At 47.6% G+C, this 22,786-nt stretch overlaps 1 protein-coding gene across 6 annotated transcripts in view; it reads right to left on the minus strand.

Annotated features, from left to right (window-relative positions):
- The window catches only part of RAP1GAP2 (RAP1 GTPase activating protein 2), a 261,007-nt gene that overhangs the window by 166,361 nt on the left and 71,860 nt on the right, over positions 1-22,786 (minus strand). Inside the window, exon 1 of one of the 6 annotated variants that reach the window (XM_053569494.1) lies at positions 14,946-15,745. The exons of the other annotated variants lie outside the window; for them this stretch is intronic. Coding sequence (XP_053425469.1) covers positions 14,946-15,052 — 107 coding nt within the window. The 5' untranslated portion in view covers positions 15,053-15,745. Of the gene's footprint in view, positions 1-14,945; positions 15,746-22,786 lie in introns of those variants that run through there. 6 annotated transcript variants of the gene reach the window in all.

Consider the following 22,786-nt stretch of genomic DNA (forward strand, 5'->3'; position numbering starts at 1 on the left):
ACACGAACTTAATGGCCACCCTGTATTAGGGTATATACGATTCTATTACATTATCTGCATTTGTTAGGTAGCACCCAAGTTTTGGGCGGTTTTTTTGAGACAGGGTCTCACTCTAGTGCCCAGGCTACAACATCAGCTTAGCTCACAGCAACCTACAACTCCTGGGCTCAAGCAATCCTCTGCCTCAGCCTCTTGAGTAGCTGGGACTATAGGGGTTCACCACAATGTCCAGCTAATTTTTCTATTTTTAGGAGAAACAGGGTCTCACTCTTGCTAAGGCTGGTCTTAAACTCCTGTGCTCAAGCAATTCTCCCACCTCAGCCTCCCAGAGGCTAGAATTATAGGTGTGAGCCACTGTGCCTACCTCTGTGCACATTAAAAAATAATTCTCTCTCCTTTCAACCCCTGGTAGCCTCTATTCTACTTTCTGCCTCTATGAATCTGCCTATTCTAGGGACCTCATATAAGTATTCTATAGACTATTTGTATCCCCATAAAATTCATATGCTGAAATCCTACCCCCCACGGTGCTAGCATGAGAAGGCACCTGGGGAGGTGATTAGGTCATAAGAGTGGAACCCTCTAGGATGTAAGCACTCCAATTTGTACAAATAATCAACACATTGAAAAATGGCATAATTGACACCTGCGGTGCATCTTACAAGGGTACATGTGAAACTTAGTAAATGTAGAATATAAATGTCTTAACACAATAACTAAGAACATGCCAGGAAGGCTATGTTAACCAGTGTGATGAAAATGTGTCAAATGGTCTATAAAACCAGTGTATGGTTTAGGGACCTAAAAATAGACCTGCTATTCGATCCTATAATTCCTTTACTAGGTTTATACCCAGAAGACCAAAAATCACAATATAACAAAGACATCTGTACCAGAATGTTTATTGCAGCCCAATTCACAATTGCTAAGTCATGGAAGAAGCCCAAGTGCCCATCGACCCACGAATGGACTAGCAAATTGTGGTACATGTACACCATGGAATATTACAGAGACTTAAAGAAAGATGGAGACTTTACCTCTTTCATGTTTACATGGATGGAGCTGGAACATATTCTTCTTAGCAAAGTATCTCAGGAATGGAAGAAAAAGTATCCAATGTACTCAGCCTTACTATGAAGCTAAATTATAGCTTTCATATGAAGGCTATAACCCAACTATAGCACAAGAATATGGGGAAAGGGCCAAGGAAGGGGAAGGGAGGGGGGAGGTTAGGGTGGAGGGAGAATAATGGGTGGGGCCACACCTACGGTGCATCTTAGAATGGGTACAGGCAAAACTTACTAAATGCAGAATACAAATACCTACATACAGTAACTAAGAAAATGCCATGAAGGCTACGTTGAACAGTTTGATGAGAATATTTCAGATTGTATATGAAACCAGCACACTGTACCCCTTGATTGCACTAATGTACACAGCTATGATTTAACAATAAAAAAAGTGAAAAAAAAACAGTGTATGGTGCCCCATGATCGCATTAATGTACACAGCTATGATTTAATAATAAAAAAAAGAAAAAAGAAAAATGGCATAATTGTATTTATGATCTATGTACAAAAGACTTAATAAAAATTTTTTTTAATTTTTAAAAAAAGCAAAACAAACAAAAAAAAAATTATAGCTAAGCAGATTTGAAAAAAAAAGGACTAGAACCCTCATGAATGGAAAGAGGCCCCAGAGAGCTCTCTTGCCTCTCCTGCCATGTGAGGACACAGCAAGAAGATAGCTGTATGTGATCCAGGAAATGAGCCTTCACCAGACACCACGTCTGCCAGTACCTTGAACTTGGTCTTCCCAGACTCTAGAACTGTGACAAATAAATGTTTGTTGTTTAAGCCACCCAGCCTGTGGTATTCTGTTATACCAGCCTTGCTAGACTAAGACAGAGTAGAATCACACAATATCTTTCTTTTTGTCTGGCTTATTCCATTCAGCACAATGTTTTCAAGATTCATCCATGTTACATCGGAATTTCACTCCATTTTATGGCTGAATAATATTTCACTGTGTAGATATACTACCTTTTGCTTATCCATTCATTGCTGAAGAACATTTGAGTTGCCTCTACTTTGGGCTATTGTGAATAATGCAGCTATGATCAATAATGCACAAGTATCTTTTTGAGTCCCTGGTTTCAATGATTTTGGATATATATGCAGGAGTGGAATTACTGAATAAGATTTGTTTACACAAAACATTCCACTAAAGGACAAGTGAAAATCATTCATTCGTCTTGGTCCCATTCACAGAAAGGAGAACTGAGGGCCACAGTATCAACACCATTTACATCCAAGATCATAAAGGGTGCTAGCTCCCCTGGGTTTCTCCATGAGGCTTTTTGGCTATTTCCCTGCCTGTCTAGTTATATTTTAGATATCTAGGGATCCTTATCTCTAAGACCCTTGTGACTTCTTCTGGGCCTGGCCCTCCAGCAGAGGGATGAATCACAGAGAGCTGGACACACTCTCAGCCAGAGCATTGTGAACAAGAGCATCCACTGGCCAGATGGCTGGAAGGAGCAGCATTCTGTACTCAAGGAATTCGGACTTACATCAACAAAAGAGGATGGGGAAGCATTATCCAATCTCGGGACTGAGGGCCAACCCAGACGAGGTCCAGTGTAGTCACGTGTCGGACTCCTTCAATGTTCAGGATGGACTCAAGGACAAGAGAGCCCAGGGCCTGCACTGACTACTGCAGCCTTGGGGATCCAATAAGCGGAGTCAGCAAAACAGACAGCACACCTCACCCAGCAGAGGCAGAAGAAGGCATCCTTGTACCTGGGCAAGTACTTGCAGCTATAGACATCAGCCAAGATGACAAGACTATGCCAAGAGCAATACCAACTAAACCACTAGGGGCCAGCATAGTGGACCGACATTGGGGTATTTTACTCCCCAGCTTTCATCCCTTGCCCTTCTGATAACAACACATCACATTCTGTCCAGTGATCTATACCTCCTATTCTCTCAGCCACGTAACTCTATCCCTGGAGTCAGGAGTGGGCACAACACATAGAGTAAGTTAATCAGTGTATCCCATCACTCTGGCCATAACTCGCTCTGTGTCTAATGTGAACCATCCACTGCTGAAATTATTGGGAAGCATCTGCTGTTCCTATTGATGTTGCTAAGCTGACAGAATGTCTCCCTAGAGCAGCCGCTGTCCATCTTCGTGGATAACCTGCTAGAGGATAAAACCAACCCCAAGGAAAGCACCACCGGTAGACAAGGAGAGAGAACCAGTGTCCAAGAACTCCATTTGAGTCTTGGCGCCTGTAGCTCAGCGGCTGGGCGCCAACCACATACACCAGGGCTGGCAGGTTCAAACACAGCCCGGGCCTACCAAACAACAATAACAACTAAAACAAAAAAATAGCTGGGCATTGTGGCATGCACCTGTAGTCCCAGCTACTTGGGAGGCTGAGGCAAGAGAATTGCTTAAGCCCAAGAGTTTGAGGTTGCTGCGAGCTGTGACATCATGGCAGTCTACCAAGGGTGATATAGTAAGACCCTGTCTCAATAAAAAAAAGAACACCATTTGAGCCCTGGATCCAGCCATGCATGAACTCCTCCCCCTTGAACTTTCCAGTTACTGAAACCAAAAAAACATTTTTTCATTATGTTAATTTGAACTGGGGGTCTATCACTTGCAACCAAAAGGCTTCTGACTAATTCAGCTAAGTTATCCATCAGAGGACTCATTTGGGGGGAACAACCCAACCATCCTTCCAACACAAAGACTCCCTGCCCCAACCTCTGTTTAATAGAACTGTAATAAAACAAATGTTATAGAACTCTGTTTCAAGTATAATACTGAGCAATTCTGATTTGCATGCCAACTGGGGTGCCAAACTGCTAAGTGTGCCCAGGGAAGGCAGAAGCAGGGAAGCCTCTGTTGTCTAACTGCCCTTCTTTCCCCAACATTCAACACTAACCACAAAATGGCCTCGGGCCACAGTGACAGCCCTGTTTCCCACCATTCCCCAACATGAAATCCACGCCACGGTCAAAGTGGATCTGAACGTGGCCCCTGCCTTTCCTATCTCTGCTCCTTTGCATCCACTGTCTCCTTAACTGGGCTGTTTTACTTCACACTTTTTCTCTCTCTTCAGAAATCCTGCCTGGTCTCCATGGCCTGTCTCAAATGCCACCAACTCCATGCAGGCTTCCTTGGGTGGTCTCCCCCTTTCTTTTGACCTCGGAGGCCCCCTGCACCCCTTCCTCAGCACTTCCCCTCTTCTGTCTTGGGCTCACATCACACGGCTGGTCTCTGCACTCCATGGAGCACAGGCTCTCAGGCCAAGGACAACATCTGAGTCTCCTCCTGGCCCCTGCTGTCCTGTGCCTGGCACACACCTGGTACACCCCACAGATATTGATAAAAGGGATCTGAAATAGAGCACGAATGAATGCTTGGAACACAACCCATTTACAAGCAGGACTGCTGCCTGCGTTTGCATTTATGGAGGGGAAAGAGGACAACACTGCAGTAAAGGCTGGCAGCCCTTTCTAGGAAGGGGAGACGGGGACAGAGGAACTGAGACGTGGAAGCTCTGTTCCCATCACCTGGGCCACGGACTGTCCTGCCTCCAGTGCTTGTGCCCTTGGGGGACCTTCTCGGCTATCAGTAACTGGCCTTTGTTGATGTCACGCTCAGAGCCCTTCCCGGCACATCTGCAGATCTAGTTGTCAGGCGGCCTGTTTCAGTTACCTCTTGATTTACACGCTGCTTCTGCCTTTGCATCTCGGATTAAACATCTTATTAAAATAAATGTTCTATTAAAATACAGATGGCACGGGTAACCTGGGCTGCAGCCCGGACATTCCTGCTCATATAGTGAAGTGAGAATTTCTGTTCTCATTAGCGAGGACAGCAGCCAGGAGACCTTTCAGCTTATCTGAAGCCTGACAGGAGAGACACCTTCCCCCACCCTAGGCTCCATCGCCACCACCCCCAGTTCAGACCAAGTACTCAAAAGAAGCCCAGCTGCCCCAGGGACACATCAGGTCCCTTCCTTAAAAAATAACGAGGATGTGCTAAGGTGCTGGTATGCTTAATGTTTTTTTTGTTTGTTTGTTTTTCTGATTTTGCTTTTTGAGACAGAGTCTCACTCTGTGCCCTCGGTAGAGGGCCGTGGCATCATAGCTCACAGCAACCTCAGACTCTTGGGCTCAAACGATCCCCTTGCCTCAGCCTCCCAAGTAGATGGGACTACAGGCACCTGCCACTATTCTCAGCTAGTTTTTCTATTTTTCGCAGAGATAGGGTCTCACTCTTGCTCAGGCTGGTCTTGAACTCCTGAACTCAAGTAATCTACCCACCTTGGCCTCCCAGAGTGCTAGGACTGGAGTTCTTAACATCTTGAAGTTTTTTCATATACCTGGTCTCCTCTGAGCTGCATGACAATCCACTTCCAGACAGTGAAAGTCAAGTGCAGGGAGGTTAAGCAGCTCAGCCAGGCTCACCATGTAACTGGTGGCAGGAGGAAAGGCATAGAATTTGGCATCAAAAAGACTTGAATTTAAATCTCATCTCTGCTACAAAAGCTGGGTGACACTAGAGATGCCACCACCCCTCCTAAACCTCTCAGCTTCTCTTCTAAGAAAAAGGGAGACAATAATAATAGGTGCCTTGCAGAGAATGAAATGAGGTAAGTGAGGTTTAAGTGCCAGCCCAGTGCATGCCCAGGGCTCCAGGCCTGTGCCCATTTCTGTCTCTTCTCTTGTTGTTCCTAAGGTTTTGTGCTGTGATGCACAGCCTCCCATAATTTCTGTATTTTATTTGGAGGTAAATCAGGGGGGTCATAGAGGAGAAGCATCTGAAAACAAATCAACAGTGGCCATTTTCAGCTGCTCAGGAGGCTAAGGCAAAAGAATTGCCTAAGCCCAAGAGCTGGAGGTTGCTGTGAACTCTGATGCCATGGAACTCTACCGAAAAAAAAAAAAAAAAAAAAGTGGCCATTCTGCAGCCAGCCCCTGTGGGGAGCCCAGAGAGGCTGCCAGGACATCTCCTTTCCAATCACAATGCACCTGTCCCAAACCAAAGAGGCCCAAAGGATACACAGGACTGGAGGCACAACTCCCAGTCTCTGTGTTCAGACAGTTACACCTTCCAACCCTGGGCCTCCTGCTTCCCACGCTGTACATCCCATCCTTCAGGGATAGGGCAGGTGGTGCAGGTGTGGCCAGGTGAGGGGGACTGCAGTGAGCAGGAGGGCACCAGCCATGTACTGAACAGGTAGCTGGCAGGTTAGGTGTGATGGGGAAGGCTGGTCAGGCCAGTGTCACCAGAGCTTCCAATTCCTCAAGAAAAGATCAAAAAACAGACTCATAACACAGAACCTTCCAATTTTAAAAATATTAGCTTATAAGGGAAAAAAAGTATATGGTACTAACAAAAGACCTGGAGAATGGAAGTTTCAGCTGGGCAGGGCTTTGCTTCTGTGCTGTCCGCTACTATAACCGCAGCCCCTAGAACACAGTCTTGGCTTCCTAAAGACCTAAGGAATCTGCAGGAGCCAATTTCCAACCTCTGCCTCAGACTGCAAACTTCTAGATGGCAGGATGCTGCTGTTCCCAGTGTCTGGAGACAGGACGGTGTGGTTCTGTAGGAACATGATGGTGAAAAACACGGAGGTGGGCAGAGCCTATGGCTCAAAGAGGTAGGGCACTGGCCCCATATGCCAGAGGTCGTGGGTTCAAACCCAGCCCCAGCCAAAAACTGAAAAAAGAAAAAGAAAAACAAGGAGGCGCCTAGACTCTTCCCAGATTCTGATGCAGCCCGGTCTGGTCCGTAAACCAAGGGAAATGTGCCTCCCCCATGGGCCTGTTCTTATGACAACAAGTATCATCATAGCACCCTGATCCCACCACACAGCATTCATTGTGACTAGTAACAGTCTTTACAACAAAGAAACAGAAAAAGGCAGGGAAAGAGAAAAGAACAAGGGAGGGGCAGCTCTGTTCACGGGCCTGCTCCCTCCCGCCTTGGGAGAAGCAGACTGACCAGGAGGCCTGGCAGGCTCTGCTGTCTCAGGACACACATGGGCTGACATGTCTCTAGAGATGTCCCCATCTCCAAGCCAGGCCACCCAACCCTGGGGACTCCGGGAAGGACTTGGCTAGAGCTCCAGCCTTCATAAAACAGAGTGTTCATAACTGATAAGCCTAAAAGCAAGTGACAATTTTTCAAGCTACCCTTGCTCCAAGGGCAGTGAATAAACACAGCACTGGCTCCAGGTTCCCACTAAATGTATCTGGAAGGAGAAGGGAAGGTTAACCCAAGTTCACTCAGCCCTAGAAATCAGAGTACTTTGATACTATCCTTTTCAGTGCTGAACCAAGACTTCCCACTCAGAAAGCCCAGCTTACCAAATACCAGCCAGGTTCGCCCCTTTATCACAGCGTAAGGGCTACCCGGATACCATGCAGATGCTCCTAGCAGGAACCCTAAGGTTATGGGCTTGACTTCACTTCAACTATCACTGGCCTGTGAAGAGACACAAGGGAGCCTGCAGGAGTCTAAATCTTAATCTAAACAGTGTCTACACACGTGAATGGATATGTATGTGAAAATTTATGAAGCTGTACCCTTAAGATCCATACACATCAATACATTAATGATAACAAACTTAACAACACAGCTGGGCTACAGCTCATGTCTATAATCCTAGCACTCTGGAACGCTGAGACACGTGGATCGCCTGAGCTCAGGAGTTAGAGACCAGCCTCAGAAAGAGCGAGACCCCATCTCTACTAAAAATAGAAAAACTAACCAACCATTGTAGCAGATGCCTATAGTCCCAGCTACTTGGGAGGCTGAGGCAAGAGGACCACTTGAGCCCAGGAATTTGAGGTTGCTGTGAGCCATGATGACACCACAGCACTCAACCCCAGGGTGTTGTCTCAAAAAACCAAAGACAAAAGCAACAACACATATGAAGTACTTATTACAAGCCAGGCACTGCCCAAATGCTTATCTTGACTTCTGAGTAATTTAACAGTTAAGAGCACAGCTTCTAGACCTCAAAAACCCCAATGAAAAGCCCTGCTCCTCCACCACTGATTCTGCCCCCAGCTCAACCTCTGAGCCTCAGTTCTTCAGCTAGAAAACAAAGGTAATAACTGACAGAGCTAAGATGGTTACAGAGCCGGGCATGGTGATGTGCACCTGTAGTCCCAGCTACTCAGGAAGGAGGATCACTGAGCTGAGCACAGAAGTTCGAGGCTGCAGTGAGCTGTGATGGCACCACTGTACTCCAGCCTGGGCTCTATTTGAAGAAAAAAAAAGACAGATGTGCATATATTCCCTTAGCACAGGACCTAGCAAACAGCAAGGCTCAAAAGGTGTTGGTTTGTTACAAGCATTTAAGCCTCAACAACCCCAGGACACTGGTGTTGTTAGGCCCATTTTGACATAAGAGCAATGGGTCCCTTCCTCCAGCAGTGCTCCCTAAACATCAGACATTATCATGTCATCTTCCCAATTGTTCTCAAATCCCTATTCCACTTGACTATTACTTCTCTTAACACTTTTCTTTAAATTGATTCGCAATTTCTTGCTTAAACAAATTTGTTCTTTTTAATGTTATATAACTATCTATCATACATGGAAAACCAGTATCACTTGCCAGAATTCATTTTTTAAAGTAGCTATTAAAATAAAAAGCCCTGTCCACCTGAAATCATCTTGTCTACCTCATTTTCCTTTTATGGATTCCGTGGGCAAAGAAACAGAGTTGGTAGGGTAGTGGGGGCAGGGAGCTCATCTGCTTAAAATGACTGAGAAACTTCCTAGGCTTTCGGCAGCCCCGGTCTGAACAGGAGTGCTTTTCGTTGATTTAACCGAACAGGCCTGACAAGCCCTCTATTTGGCAACATCCTGATAAGCAGCCATCTGTGCACCACGCAGGCTCCAAAGAAATAAAACTGCATTTAGAAAAATATATATATTGGCTAATGGCAACTGTTCACTAATTCAGATGCCCACTGGCCCCTATTTGGCACAAATGGAGGGAGCCTGCCTCTGCCAATCAGGCAGGAGCTCCAGGACTCAAGATCTAGAAACCCAGAGTTAAGAACACTCTGATCAGGGAGAGGGAAGGGAAGAGGGGGTGGGGGAGTCTTGGTGTGCGGCACACCTCTTGGCGGGACACAATTATAAGAGGGGCTTAACCCAATAAATGCAATCAGTATAACCTAATTCTTTGTACCCTCAATGAATCCCAAACAATAAAAAAATAAAAAGAACACTCCTGACACCTGGCCATGCAGAGATGGGGAAGGGGTCAGAGGAATAACAAAAGAGCTACATACGAGCACATGATCAGTTGCATTTCTCTCCAAAATCTTTTCCAGAAGGGAAGGAAGAAAAGGGAAGGGAGAGATTGCCTAATCTCAGACTGGAAAAGGGCACCTTGAAACCTGCATTAGAGGGCACTGCAGTATCAACAGGGCCTCGGGGACACAGGCAATGGGTGAGTTCTACTTGGGGGAGCTAGTAAGCGTCTTGAGCATCCACACATTCGTTCAGGGAGTTTTTACTAAGCATCTCCTGTTCTGGGGAACAGAGACCCAGAGGTGAAAACAGCGAGTCCTTTCTTTCATACAATTCACGTTCTAAGGGATGGAACAGCCAATAAACTATTTATTGCATAAACTAGATATTATCAGTTAGTGATGAGTGCCATGGAGGAAATAAATAAAACTGTCACTGGAGTGAGCTGTTTAGATAGATCAGTCAGGGAACTCCTTTAGGAAGAGGTGACATTTGGTTTAAGTCTCTAATGAAGAGGAAGAGTCTAGTGAGGAGGAAGAGTCTATTGATGAGGAAGTACCCGATTAAGTCACTGTACACAGCAGCAGGTGCAAAAAGCCAGAGGCAGAAACAAGCTTGGCATGTTGCCGGTGAGGGAGGAGTGAAGAGTTATAAGGTAAGGTCACAGAACCAGTCAGGGGCTGTCCGCCCAGCTAAAGAGTTTGGATTTCATTTAAAGTATAATGGAATGTCTACAAAGAGCTTTCCACCAGAGAGAGACTAAATTTTACTTGAATTTTTTAAATTCCACTCTGGCCACTGTAAGGGGAATGGATAAGGGGAACTAGAAGTGAGGAAACCAAATAAGAAATTTAAATAGTGGCTCAAGAGCGTCACATAAATTCATTTAAGCCTCCAATTCTATCTCTTAAATTCTAAGGGTCTAACTCTTCAGACTCTCAGTGAGGCTAATAATGGGAAGCTGGTTGAAGAGAGATGTTTATTCTTTAAAGCAATGATAGCCAGCCGGGCGGCATTCAAATATCAGACAAGAGAGGACAGGAGACAGGCTCTTCCAAAAAGGGCAGGACCCAGCCACTTCCTAAGAAGAGAACAAGCAGCCATCTGTTCTGAGGCCCAAGAGTGGATCAGCTCCCACCTCCTGCCCCTTCCAACTCTGTGATTCTGGGACTCAAAAGCCAGAACTCTCAGGCACAGACTTTGTGTCCAGCCAGCTTGTAGGGCTGTCTGCAGAACACAAGTTATCCTCCCTGGTTCCAGGTTCAAACCCTAGGAACTAATCGGTCAATGGCAGCCAACATCACAACAACAGACAACTAAATAACTACAAATGATATGGTCTTGCCAAAACAAATAATAATAATCAAACCCAAATCTCGTGGTGTCCTGTAGAACTAAATATCGATTTACAGGTAACATGGGGGATGGCAGAACATGATAAATACATCCACAAAGTCCTGACTGTGGGGAATTCCACAAAACAGACACTCGGGTTTCTTCAATAAATAAATCATAAGGGGGAGAGAAAGTCTTAAAAGAAAACTTACAGGGCGGCGCCTGTGGCTCAGTGGGTAGGGTGCCAGCCCCATATACCTAGGGTGGCAGGTTCAGACCTGGCCCTGGCCAAATTGCAACAAAAAAATAGCTGGGCATTGTGGTGGGCGCCTATAGTCCCAGCTACTCCGGAGGCTGAGGCAAAAGAATCGTCTAAGACCAAGAGCTGGAGGTTGCTGTGAGCTGTGTGACGCCACGGCACTCTACCAAGGGCAATAAAGTGAGACTCTGTCTCTACAAAAAAAAAAAAAAAAAAAAACTTAAGAAAAACTCGTGAAAATTTTTATGAGATAACTGGGGAAATTTAAATTCTTACTGGATATGATATTAAGAAAGTACTGGTAATTTGGGGGTGTGTGATAAGAGTAATGTTGTGATGTTTTTCAAAGAATTTTTATGTTTAAGATGCAAACTAAAATATTTAAGAGTAAAATGATCTAATGTCTGGGATTTACTTCAAAATAATCTTGCGGGGGAGTGGGCTGGTAAATAAAAGAAACAAGATTGGCCTGATGGTTTTTTCTAATAACTGATACAGACATGATAGTCCACAATCAACGAATCAACTTAGTTAGATTTGCTGCTGTCCCCACAGCCTGCCAGTCAGTACTTGCTGAATGATAAATGAACCCAAATTTTCCTCTTCATGAAGCCCATGATGGATGGGAGTTGTCCCAAAATAACTACCCCCCATAAGAAGTAGATTTATTTTCCTTTTACGCTACTTGACCTCTCTGTGGTTCAGAAAGTCACACCCAAGGCCACACTGAGTGTGACTTTCAGTACATATATATGTTGATGTGTTTCCCACCAAAGGTGCCTGTTCCCCATGCCCCAAGGGACCAAGTGCCTTACCACCCACTTCTGTCACCACTGAGGAGTGCTCAGGACCTTACTCTCATCTGCCACATCTTTAAGAAACCATGCTCTTAAAATCCAACTGCTTTAAAGGCACAATCCATTACAGTGGTTTCCAAATTGCAGTCCCCAATAAAAGGATGTATGCAGGTGCCTCCTGGGAACCAGGCTCTAATCCAGTCCCCTCTGAGACATATCATTGCTTCTATAGGGTCCTGTTTCACAGAACACTGGAAGAGGCCAGAAAGAGGCAGACCCCCAGGCTGTCCCACAGCTCCGGTAGAGAGGGGTCAAGTTTAAAGCTGATGAGCCCCAAGTCCATTTCTCCAATAGGCAAGCTGAGGTTGCAGTTTTTGGATAGTTCTCAGGAACTACAGAGAGCACCTAGGAGACTCCTGACTCTGGACCTATATGGGATATCTGTTTCATATCTGCCTCATTCCCATCATCCCCAGTACACCTCCCTCTCCCCTAATATGCAATATTTCTAAGTAGCCTAGAGAGAGTAGGAGGTTGACAAGGACCACTGGGCCGTCACTGCAAGCCACATGCAACCATTTCAACCCTTAAGGCTAAGAGCCAAGAGTGTTATCTGCACAAGCTTGTCAATTAGAGGTGCTGGGAAGATAGATGAAATGATCAGGCCTCCTGGAAGAATAAGGAGAGGCCTGAATCTGATCTGACCCTGTGATAAGAGAGGGATGAAGGAAGAACTCAGCAAATTTAACACCCAGCATGGAGTTTGAGGAATGCTTAGTAGAGGCTGGAAGCTGCAGCCTACTCTAGCCCCCCGACCTCCGAGCTCTCTGCCTCTGTAGCTGCCAGTGCCTGCAGAGCAAGGGTCAATAGTGTTCACTGCACTAATTTCAGATGCTCAAAGACAAAGAAACACCATATACAGCAAGAGAAGCGAAGATCATTTAGATTTAGGACCAATTCCTTTCTCTCCTTGGGTAGGGTAAGTCCATGGCCAAAGCCTTCCTTCATCATGGCTGGAGCAACAGAAGAATGCAATGAAGCCAAGGCTGGGAAGGCCACTTATGCCTGCCTGCATTGCAGGGAAGAGTACAGTGAAGAAAGACAAGAGACCATGGGGCTAGGCACCCTGGCCCCAGCCACCCCTTGTCTCTGTCTAGGTCCTTCCCTGTGCCTCACTGCATCCCCTCAGGCCTGCCCAGCTGCCTCCTTGACCCATACCCAGTGAGAGAATGAAAACAGTTCTGATCAAACCCTCTTCATCCTTGCACTGCACTTCATACCCTTCAGTTGCATCTTCACCTACAATATCTCAGTTGAACCTCACAAGCCCTTTGCGTGGAAGCAGAAACTGAGCCTTCGGGAGATTAAATCTATATTGTCACATCATAGTCAACAGGACTAAAACTTCTAGCTCCCTGTTCAGAGGCTTGTCCACCCCACCACTCGTTCTGTACTCAAAGCTGGAAACTGGTCCGATACAAGGCATCTATCAGGTATGTTTTCCTTTTCGTCCCTCAAAGCAGACCCAAGTTGTCTCAGACCTGCAATCTCATCCACCCTTCTAACTTTAGAGAATTGGCTTGTTCATCCTCCTCTACAGATAAAACGCTAAACAATAAGGAACAGAGGAGAATCCAAGCCCAAGGGAAAACTGCATTCAGACCCGAGCTCCAAAGTTCTGATGACAGCTTTTACTAAGTGTCCCTAGTATCAGCCGCTACCAGATCACCTGCAGGGTTTCTGCCATATTCAATACCATTTGTATTATTATTACTACTACATCTATTCAACAGACTCATTCCTACAACTTCATACATTTAATTGATAGTGATGCTACACTACAAATGTAAAAACCAGTACCACTGGCCATAATCCTAAAAATAAATAGTATAAAAACAAAACAAACTTTAAGCTCTATAGGCAGGCACTGCTCACCACTTAGAGACCTGAACCAGAGGTCTGCCCTATCTTTGTTACAAAAAGAAGGTTTGGGGGTGGGGGGAGGTGTTAAAGCCTGACTAGCACCAATTCTGAAACTTTATCCTTGAAGAAATCGCATGAATTAGTAGAGAAATGAAAAGGGAAGAACTTTCTCACTAGGTGACTCAATGTTATTTTATGCTTAACCACTTTAAGTCATTTTACAGGAGCTTCATCCTATCTTACGGGAAGCATCTTATTAGACTACATCGTGGGAAGGAAGGACAATAGGGATGACAGACAACCCCATCACAAGGGCAAGGAATGCCAGCTTCTCCAAGTCCCTCCTGTTCACTGCCCCCCAGGGACACCCAGCTTCTGGGCAAATCCAGGGGCTGCTTTTCACCACCTAGGTGTCTCCGGCTCCAATGCCCTTGTCTTAGCCTTTGTCTTATACAGAGGGCAGCACTCACTACTCCTCTGGAAATTAAGATCCAGCAGGGCCACCACATCCTGGCAGCTCCAATGTCCCCCACTCTGCCCCAGTTGCTGGGAGGCTCTGCCATGTACCCTAGTAGAAGAGGAAGGCTTTGTGCCAACTACCTGCACAGGCAGCTCCCTGGGGTCTGGTGGATTTCAGGCCTACAGCTAGGGGCTGGAATCCAGGAAGGTGCCCTAGAACCTCCTTTGCCCGCCCCAAATCTCACACCTCTCACCACACACGTTGTCCAAAGTGTTGAGAAAACGATTTTCAACACCCAGAAGCAAGAAGAGCAAACCCAAGAAAGAGTCAAAGACAGAAAAACCCAACAACAGAGACAAGGTGATGGGGCACAGCGGGGAAGGAGGGAAGTGCGGGCAGCCGTGCAACCTCCAAACTTGCTCCTTGCTAGCAGCCACCGAGCGCAGAGCAAGTGGATTTCGGCCAGGCGGGCACCTCGCGGGCTCAGCCAAGTTGCAGAGAAGCAAATGGCAACACCGCGCATTGAGCCGCTTGGGCTGAGCCAGGGATTGCCGCCCGGGCTGGATCAAGGCTTCCCAAGCTGCAGGCTTTGAGAAGAGCCTGGCGATCTGCAAACGCAGGGTCTGGGGGCGAAGGACTTGGTGTCCCTCTGTCGGAGATGAATCCCTCCCAGCCGCCTTTCTGCTCAGCCAATGTCCTGCCTGGGTTTCCTCGCACTAAGCTCCGGACTCTGTCACCACGACGGCGTCTGGACAAGAGGCTTTTTTCCATCCAAAACGGACCCAAATAGCCGTTGAAAAGTCTGCCCCAAAGAAAACTGGAATTTAGCACGAGAGCAGAGGGAAAGGGGAGGCGGCGCTGCCAAGCATACCTTTTCTCTTTATTCTGTTTTCGGGATTTGTGCAGGAGTCCGATGAGCACCACGGCGGCGCGGATCCCCGCCTTTCGGCAATGCATCCTCCCTGCCGGCTGGGACATGGCGAGGCCGGCGGCGGTGCCCGGCCGCGCCCTCGCCCGCCCGCCGCGCGTCCCCGCTGCCCTGGCTCAGCGCGCTCCGCGCCGCCCGCACCCGGCCCCTCTGCCCGCGCTCCGGCCCCCGGCCGCCCGCCTCTCATGGGCCCCGCCCCGCCTAGGTGCGCCCTGGGGGTCAGGTGACCGGGCGCTCACTTCCCGACGACCTTCAGCTTCTCCTCGGGGCCCGCGGGGCGGCTGCCGTCCGCTCCCCGGGCGCAGGCATTTCCGAGGCTCGCTCCGGGCGCGGCCCGGGCCCGCGGCTCCCGGCTCTCACTCAGACTCGCCGCCCGCGCGGGGACCCCGCCCCGGCCCCGCCTCTCCGCCCCGGCCGCCGGCGCCCGGCTAGCCTAGGGCGCGGGCGGCGCGGGTGGCTCGGGCGGTTGCGGCGGCCGGCTCGCACCCGGCGCTCCCAGGGACTCGGCGCCAGCTTACGCCCCCTGCCTCGCTCCTAGGTATCCTCCCCGCTGACCCAAGCTGCCCTTCTCGCGCTCTCCCCCTCTCCGTCCCCTTCTCTGCGCTCCCGCGTCCCCGCCCCGAGCCCCTGCCGGCCGGCCACCGGCTCCCGCCCCAGGCAGAGGCGGCTGACGCGTTTTCCCAGCCTGGCCCGCCGGGATACTTCTCCGATGCTGTCACTGTCTTTAAAACAGAGGGAGAAAAAACATGCACCGAGAGGAAACACGCGTCCTCTGTCCAAGCGAAACTGCCTTTGCGCGCGGCCACCGCCGGTCTCCCCCGCCCCGGGGCCAGGGTACCAGGAGATTAAAGGGACACCTCGCGCCTAGAGCCCGGCTCTGAGCTCCCTGGCCCGGGCCCCCTTGGAGTGGGGAGCGTTTTGATTAGGCGGAATGCTAATCCACCTCCCTGCGGCACCCCTTTCCCCCCATGCTCAAACGGATCTTTGTGCGGGGATGGAGAAGTAAGCCGGGGTCAGCTCCCCGTTAACGTTTGTTTTTCCAGCCCTGGGAGTTTGACACAACACAGGGTCAATGATCAACTTCACCACGACTACACTTTCTCCTCACCGGCCAGGTTGCCAGGGAGACACAGGTTGGGAGCCCCCGCTCCACTCCACCGGCACCGGGGCCCCAGTGCTGGCCAGGGCACACGTGCCGCGTCCGTTCTTCCCTGCCTCCTGCACACCCTGTATAAGATTCATCTCCACTCAGAACGGAAGGAGGCAGGTCACGCCAACTCCTGGGGAAAGGGCCATGACCTGGCCCCCACTATTGGACCTGGGCGCACGCATAAGCCTCCTCATCCATTTCCATTTGCTGTCCAGCCCCCAGCCTCCTCTACCCTCCGCCAAGCATAACCACTTTGTCCCCTGGGGGGAAGGAAACGGGCAGGGGGCTGGAGGGAATTAAAACAAGCCAATTAGTCCATCTTTGGAAACAGCCCTGTTGGGGCCAAAGAGGTCCCTGAAGCAATTTGGCTTGTTTTTTATACAGTCTGGTGTTCAAGCAAACAGAAAATCCAGGCAGGGAAGGGGACCGTGCTGGAGGAGGAAAGTGCTGCAGACAGTTCAAGGACCTGAGATGCAGCTTCAGCCCTGGCTCTCCCCAGGGGTAAAACGTTGGTTCAGAAATGCACCTGGTCTGTTTATGACACATCCATTAACAATGGCTTTGCCCACAGCCCCAACCTGCCTGGGTGGTGGGGGATTACAGATACAGCCATGAGCATCTATTTATGGCCAGAGATTTGAGTGACCCAGGCCCCAATCCTGGGATTGGCAGTTAGGCAGGCCGCAAAGACTGTATCAGTAGTGACCTGAGAATTGGTCTGAAATTCTGTCTTTTGGGGAAAAGAGAAATGAGTGTCCTGGGTGGGGAAGAGAGAAGGACTGCAGCACACAGCCCAGAGCTTCCCTCACCAGGGTAGCACAGAGTACAGACAAAAGAGATAGCAAAGACAGTGACAGCAGCACTGGCCATAAGTCTGGTCCAGCATGGGGTATATTTTATCCACACACAGGGGAAGGCTACACTTCAATGGAAGGCCTGACCCCGTGCCCAGTGGGTGAGAATAGGAGTAGTTCCCACCCATCTCCCACTGCCTGGGAGCTAGTTCAGGCCACAGTGGATAACAGGGTTTTGGGATGAAAGCACAAGACAAGACTTTCCACCAGACAAGTTCCATTGTTCACACTGGTTCTGGGGTTCCAGGCTCTCTCAGCTCCCCATAACCACAATCTTTCCAATGTGGCTGAAAACACAAAGCTGTTTCCAAAAAACCATAAACTCTCAGACTCTGATTCCTGGGTCCCTAAGAGGTAGAAAGAAGTTTCCTTCTGGCCCTGTCCAACAGCCAGCTACCCTTGGAGCACAGATAGGATTTCCCTGCTTAACTGCTACCCCAGCCCCCTACAGCCCCTCACACCCGTACCCCAGAGAGGGGGAACCAAAATGCAAGGACACTCATCAATGGCAGAGAATGTAACAATCATCAATGTTAGGCTTGCCCATTCCGCCGACATTTGTGCAGCTTTGTGCAAGGGACCAGAAGAGAGAGAAACATCAGCCTCTCCTTGCCCAAAACAAACAGGGCTAACATTCACCAAACCACAAAACAAGACCATTTCTGGCCATCCTGTACAGTTGATCCGGCCAAGGTTCCCAAATTCTGGCCTTTCACATATCACCTTCACAATTTTTTGTCCTAACATCATGTTATTCTGTTATTATTGATAATGATAATAATTTTAATTAATTAAAGTTGATTTTATTAAATCAACTCACTGTTTTACTTAATTTTAAAAGAAAACATTGTTACCACCTGAAATGAACATACTTTATCACTTGCTGTTCATACCATGAAAACAAATACAAATTTACCAGCCTGACAAAGGTTCTGAGTCTGAAGCACCTTCCTTAAAAAAGAAAAGCAGACAGTGTTAGGTGTTAGTGACACCCTTGCACCAAACACTATCCTTGAAGAAATCACAGTTTGAAAGGGAAAAATTTTCACATTCATGACTCGAAGGTGTTCTAAGGCCACATCCATGGGGCACTTTGGGGTGGACCAAAAAAGTTGGACACATTCAGACCACAGGAAGCAAAGTCAGTGAGGACTGCAGCCGTCAGAGGAGGGGTCTTCTTCCAGATCCCATCCCACCCAACAATTTATGCCCAGCAAGGAGTGTCCCAGATGGCAAGATCTCAAAGGCCTTTCCCAGAGCCCCCAGTCTCTGAGAACAAAGTGGCAGGCAGCTGCCAAACTGAGTCTCTGCCCCAATCCAAGAGAACCCCAAAGGCTGAGGCAGCCAGTGTGGGATTTGGAGAGGGGAGGAGACAGGAAAGTTAATCATGAACAGAGGGCAGACAGCTGCACAGCCCATTCCTGAGGGGCCAGTGGGTTGAGACAGACAGACATGCATGCTTGGTCTTGAAGAAAAGGGCCTTCTGTGCCTGGGAACCTGCTCCAGGAGACATACTGGTGTGAAACCAAGAATCAGCCCCATTGCTAGTGCTGGGTCTGACAGAGAGCCTGTGGCAGATGCTGCCTCCTCACTCCACCTGCCCTCCGACTCCCCATGCCTCCATTGCTCTGCAAAGTGACTGCAGAGTGGCAACAGAGTAGCTAGTGTTGGGGGTGGCTGAGGGCAAGAGAGGCCATGGAGCAAGAAGGGCGGGGCCTTTTATGAAAACCAGATGTCTTCAGGTGTCATGCCCTTCCCTTTCTGCAGGGGCAGAGTCCCCAGCCATCCCCTTGATCACATAACCTTTGGAGCCATGCAAGAGTTATAACCGCACAACCTCAGACAAGAGCTGGCTAGCACCCCCACTCTCTTCTGCCTTTGGGAGTGCACAAATACACATACCAGTCTGGGGAAATCACTTCAAAGACCCCCTCACATCTCACACTTCTGAGCCCTGGGTTTACACCTGTGCTTGTTAAGGACACATGCTGACTTCACTCTTGGCAGGTACATCGGCGCCCCCTGCTGCATCACAGCAGTTGTGTCTCTGGGATGCCACCATACAAAGGTGAAGGAAAGGGGAAGACTGAAAAGGTCATTTGAGGTGGGATGGCAGTTTCTCTTTTTAAAAGAGAAAGATACAGGAAAAGCGTTTGTCAACATACTGATTCTCTTCCTTGCTCCTAACATAACTAGCCCCCAAAGGGGTCCCGTCCACCATAACAGGGTCCTTCAGTGATAATAACTGGCCGGAACATCCCCAGACAGGGCTGGGAGGCCTCAAAGACAAGCCTTGGGAACTTCAGCTCAGCCCTCCTTTCCTACAGCCACACACATCACATAAAACAGAGGATCTGACAATGAACTTGCTCAGATCTTGGTGGCTTGTGTGGTATTTCCAAGCTCCAGGGAAAGGAAACCCACAGATCCCACTCAGTGGTGGATGTCCAGCCTGGGGGTGGCACATCATTCGGTACCCAGAGCCCCCAGAGGGGAGCCTGCAATGCGTGATGTCAGTCCAAACTCTGCTGATTTCCTGATCGGAGGTTACAAAAAGCAGGTAGAGGGAGGAAGTAAGGAGTTGTCATATGTTGCTTGGGTTACCAAAGTATTTAAAGTATTTCTTTCCTTTTTCAAGGTTTATTTATGGATTTTTGAATTTTTGTAAGTGCTAAGCTGCATGATTATAATTTTTCCCACATTCAAAAGGATTCTTCTTCCTGGATCTGGTTTGGTGTCTGTTAAAAAAAAAAAGTGGGGGGAGGAAGTTCTGTGTGTGAAATTTCTGATGAACAGAAAGAGGTGCATTTAGCATGTAGGCTGCCCGCAGGTCACTCCAGAGAATCAAAATCCAAGAGAATCTGGCAGCCTGCAGCACAGTCCCTCTGTCAGTCAGGGTCTCTGGCCCCCACATCACCAACAATCACCCTTCCCCCCCAGCTGCTGCTACCCCTGAAGCCACTTCCAACTCTAGGGTTTCTGGGGCTGAGTGGAAAAGCTGGGAGGGAGCTGTCTTTCCATAATATTAGCAACATTGCTTAGCAACATCTTTTCAAAGCAAGAACCAGCAGACTCTCCAAAAACCTATTCTGTTTGGCTCTATAGAGAACAGAGTGATTTCTTATACATGTATTATTTATATACTATTTTATATATCCAGTAACGCCTTCTGTGCCTGGCTTCTCCGGGAGATGACGGATTACAACTATGTGAGACTTCCAGACAACGAGAGCTTTGAGTAGCAAAACTTTTTGCCCCTGTGGTATATGTATACCATGGAATACTATTCAGCTATTAAAAAAAATGGAGACTTTACATCCTTCGTATTAACCTGGATGGAAGTGGAAGACATTATACTTAGTAAAGCATCACAAAAATGGAGAAGCATGAATCCTACGTACTCAATCTTGATATGAGGACAATTAATGACAATTAAGGTTATGGGGGGGGAAGCAGAAAGAGGGATGGAGGGAGGAGGGTGGGGCCTTAGTGTGTGTCACACTTTATGGGGGCAAGACATGATTGCAAGAGGGACTTTACCTAACAATTGCAATCAGTGTAACTGGCTTATTGTACCCTCAATGAATCCCCAACAATAAAAAAAAAAAAAAAGAAAGAAAAAAAAAACTTTTTGCCCACTTGCTTGCTTGCTAGCTTGCTGCTACCGTAATGACCCTGGATAGAAATGTCTCTAAAATGTCTTACAGGGAGGCGCCTGTGGCTCAGTGAGTAGAGCGCCGGCCCCATATGCTGAGGGTGGCGGGTTCAAACCCAGCCCCGGCCAAACCGCAACAAAAAAATAGCCGGGCGTTGTGGCGGGCGCCTGTAGTCCCAGCTGCTCGGGAGGCTGAGGCAAGAGAATCGCATAAGCCCAAGAGTTGGAGGTTGCTGTGAGCCGTGTGACGCCACGGCACTCTACCCAAGGACGGTACAGTGAGACTCTGTCTCTACAAAAAAAAAAAAAAGAAATTTAAAATGTCTTACATACCGTTGTTCTTTTTTTTTTTTTTTTTTTGTAGAGACAGAGTCTCACTTTATGGCCCTCGGTAGATGCCATGGCCTCACACAGCTCACAGCAACCTCCAACTCCTGGGCTTAGGCGATTCTCCTGCCTCAGCCTCCCGAGTAGCTGGGACTACAGGCGCCCGCCACAACGCCCGGCTATTTTTTTGGTTGCAGTTTGGCCGGGGCCGGGTTTGAACCCGCCACCCTCGGTATACGGGGCCGGCGCCTTACCGACTGAGCCACAGGCGCCGCCCCCGTTGTTCTTTTAAAAAGGCAGGTTTGATGTAACCTTTTCCTGGGGACTCAGATCCATTATTATCAATATCAACTTCTGTAGTGAACTAAAATGCAGTACGGAACTGATGGGCCATTGAAGTAAGACACCCATTTGTCCCTACACTTAATGGCCCCAAGAGGTCCAAACACACTAACTACAGTGAGAGACTAAAAACCACAGACTCTGCAGTCACACAAACCTGGGTTAGAATCCCACCTCTGTGTAGCCTTGGACTGGGAATTAACCTCTTTGTGCTTCCGTTTCTTCATCTATAAAATGGGGGTAACAATAGTGGCATGCTCCTAGAGTTGTCACAAGGATTAAATGAGAATACGTGGTCTACATAAAGACTTGTGCAAAAATGTTCATAGCACTTTTATTCAAAATAGCCAAAGTCTGAAAACAGCCCAGGTGTCCATCAACAAATTGTGGTCTATCCATACAGTGGAATACCACTCAACTACAGGAAGGCACAAAATACTAATAAATGCAACACTGTGGATGCATCTTTTAAAAAATTATGCTGAGTGAAGAAGTCATATACAAAAAAAAAATACTATGCTATTTCATTTATAAGAAGCTTTAAAATAGACAATCTAAGGTACAAAAATTAGAACAGTGGCTGCCTCTGGATGTGGGAGATTTTTCTGGATAGATGGAAATGTTCTACATGGGGACGAGGGAGGGATCCATTTGCTGAAAATGTATAATTAAGATCTGTGCATTTCAATGTGTATAAATTCTACCTCCAAAAAGAGCCAAAACTAATAATAATTCATAATAAAAGAGTGAGAGAGGAATGGGTAGGTCACAGATAAAATAAGAATGGCAGAAATTTGATAACTGCTGACGTTGAAAGAAGGGAAAAGTCTGCTTAACTTTGTATGCTGGACAGGTTCCATTATTAAAAACTGAAGAAAATGTTCATCATGGAGAAGAAAGGTTAATAGCTCTCTGGCATTAACTTTTATCATGGTCTTTGTATTTTTCTTTCTTTTTTTTTTATTAAATCATAGCTGTGTACATTAATGCGATCATGGGGCACCATACACTGGTTTTATAGACGGTTTGACACGTTTTCATCACACTGGTTAACATAGCCTTCCTGGCATTTCTTCATTATTGTGTTAAGACATTTACATTCTACATTTACTAAGTTTCACATATACCCTTGTAAGATGCACCGCAGATGTAATCCCACCAATCACCCTCCCTCCACCCACCTCCCCCTTCCCTCCCCTCCCTTTCCCCCTTCTCCATACTCTTGGGTTATACCTGGGTTATAGCTTTCATATGAAAGCCATAAATCAGTTTCATAGCAGGACTGAGTGCATTGGATGCCTTTTCTTCTATTCTTGAGATACTTCACAAGAAGAATATGTTCCAGCTCCATCCATGTAAACATGAAAGAGGTAAAGTCTCCATCTTTCTTTAAGGCTGCATAATATTCCATGGTGTACATGTATTTTTCTATTTACAAATTTGATGTAAGGACAAT

This window comes from Nycticebus coucang, chromosome 18, assembly GCF_027406575.1.
Source record: "Nycticebus coucang isolate mNycCou1 chromosome 18, mNycCou1.pri, whole genome shotgun sequence".
NCBI lineage: Eukaryota > Metazoa > Chordata > Mammalia > Primates > Lorisidae > Nycticebus > Nycticebus coucang.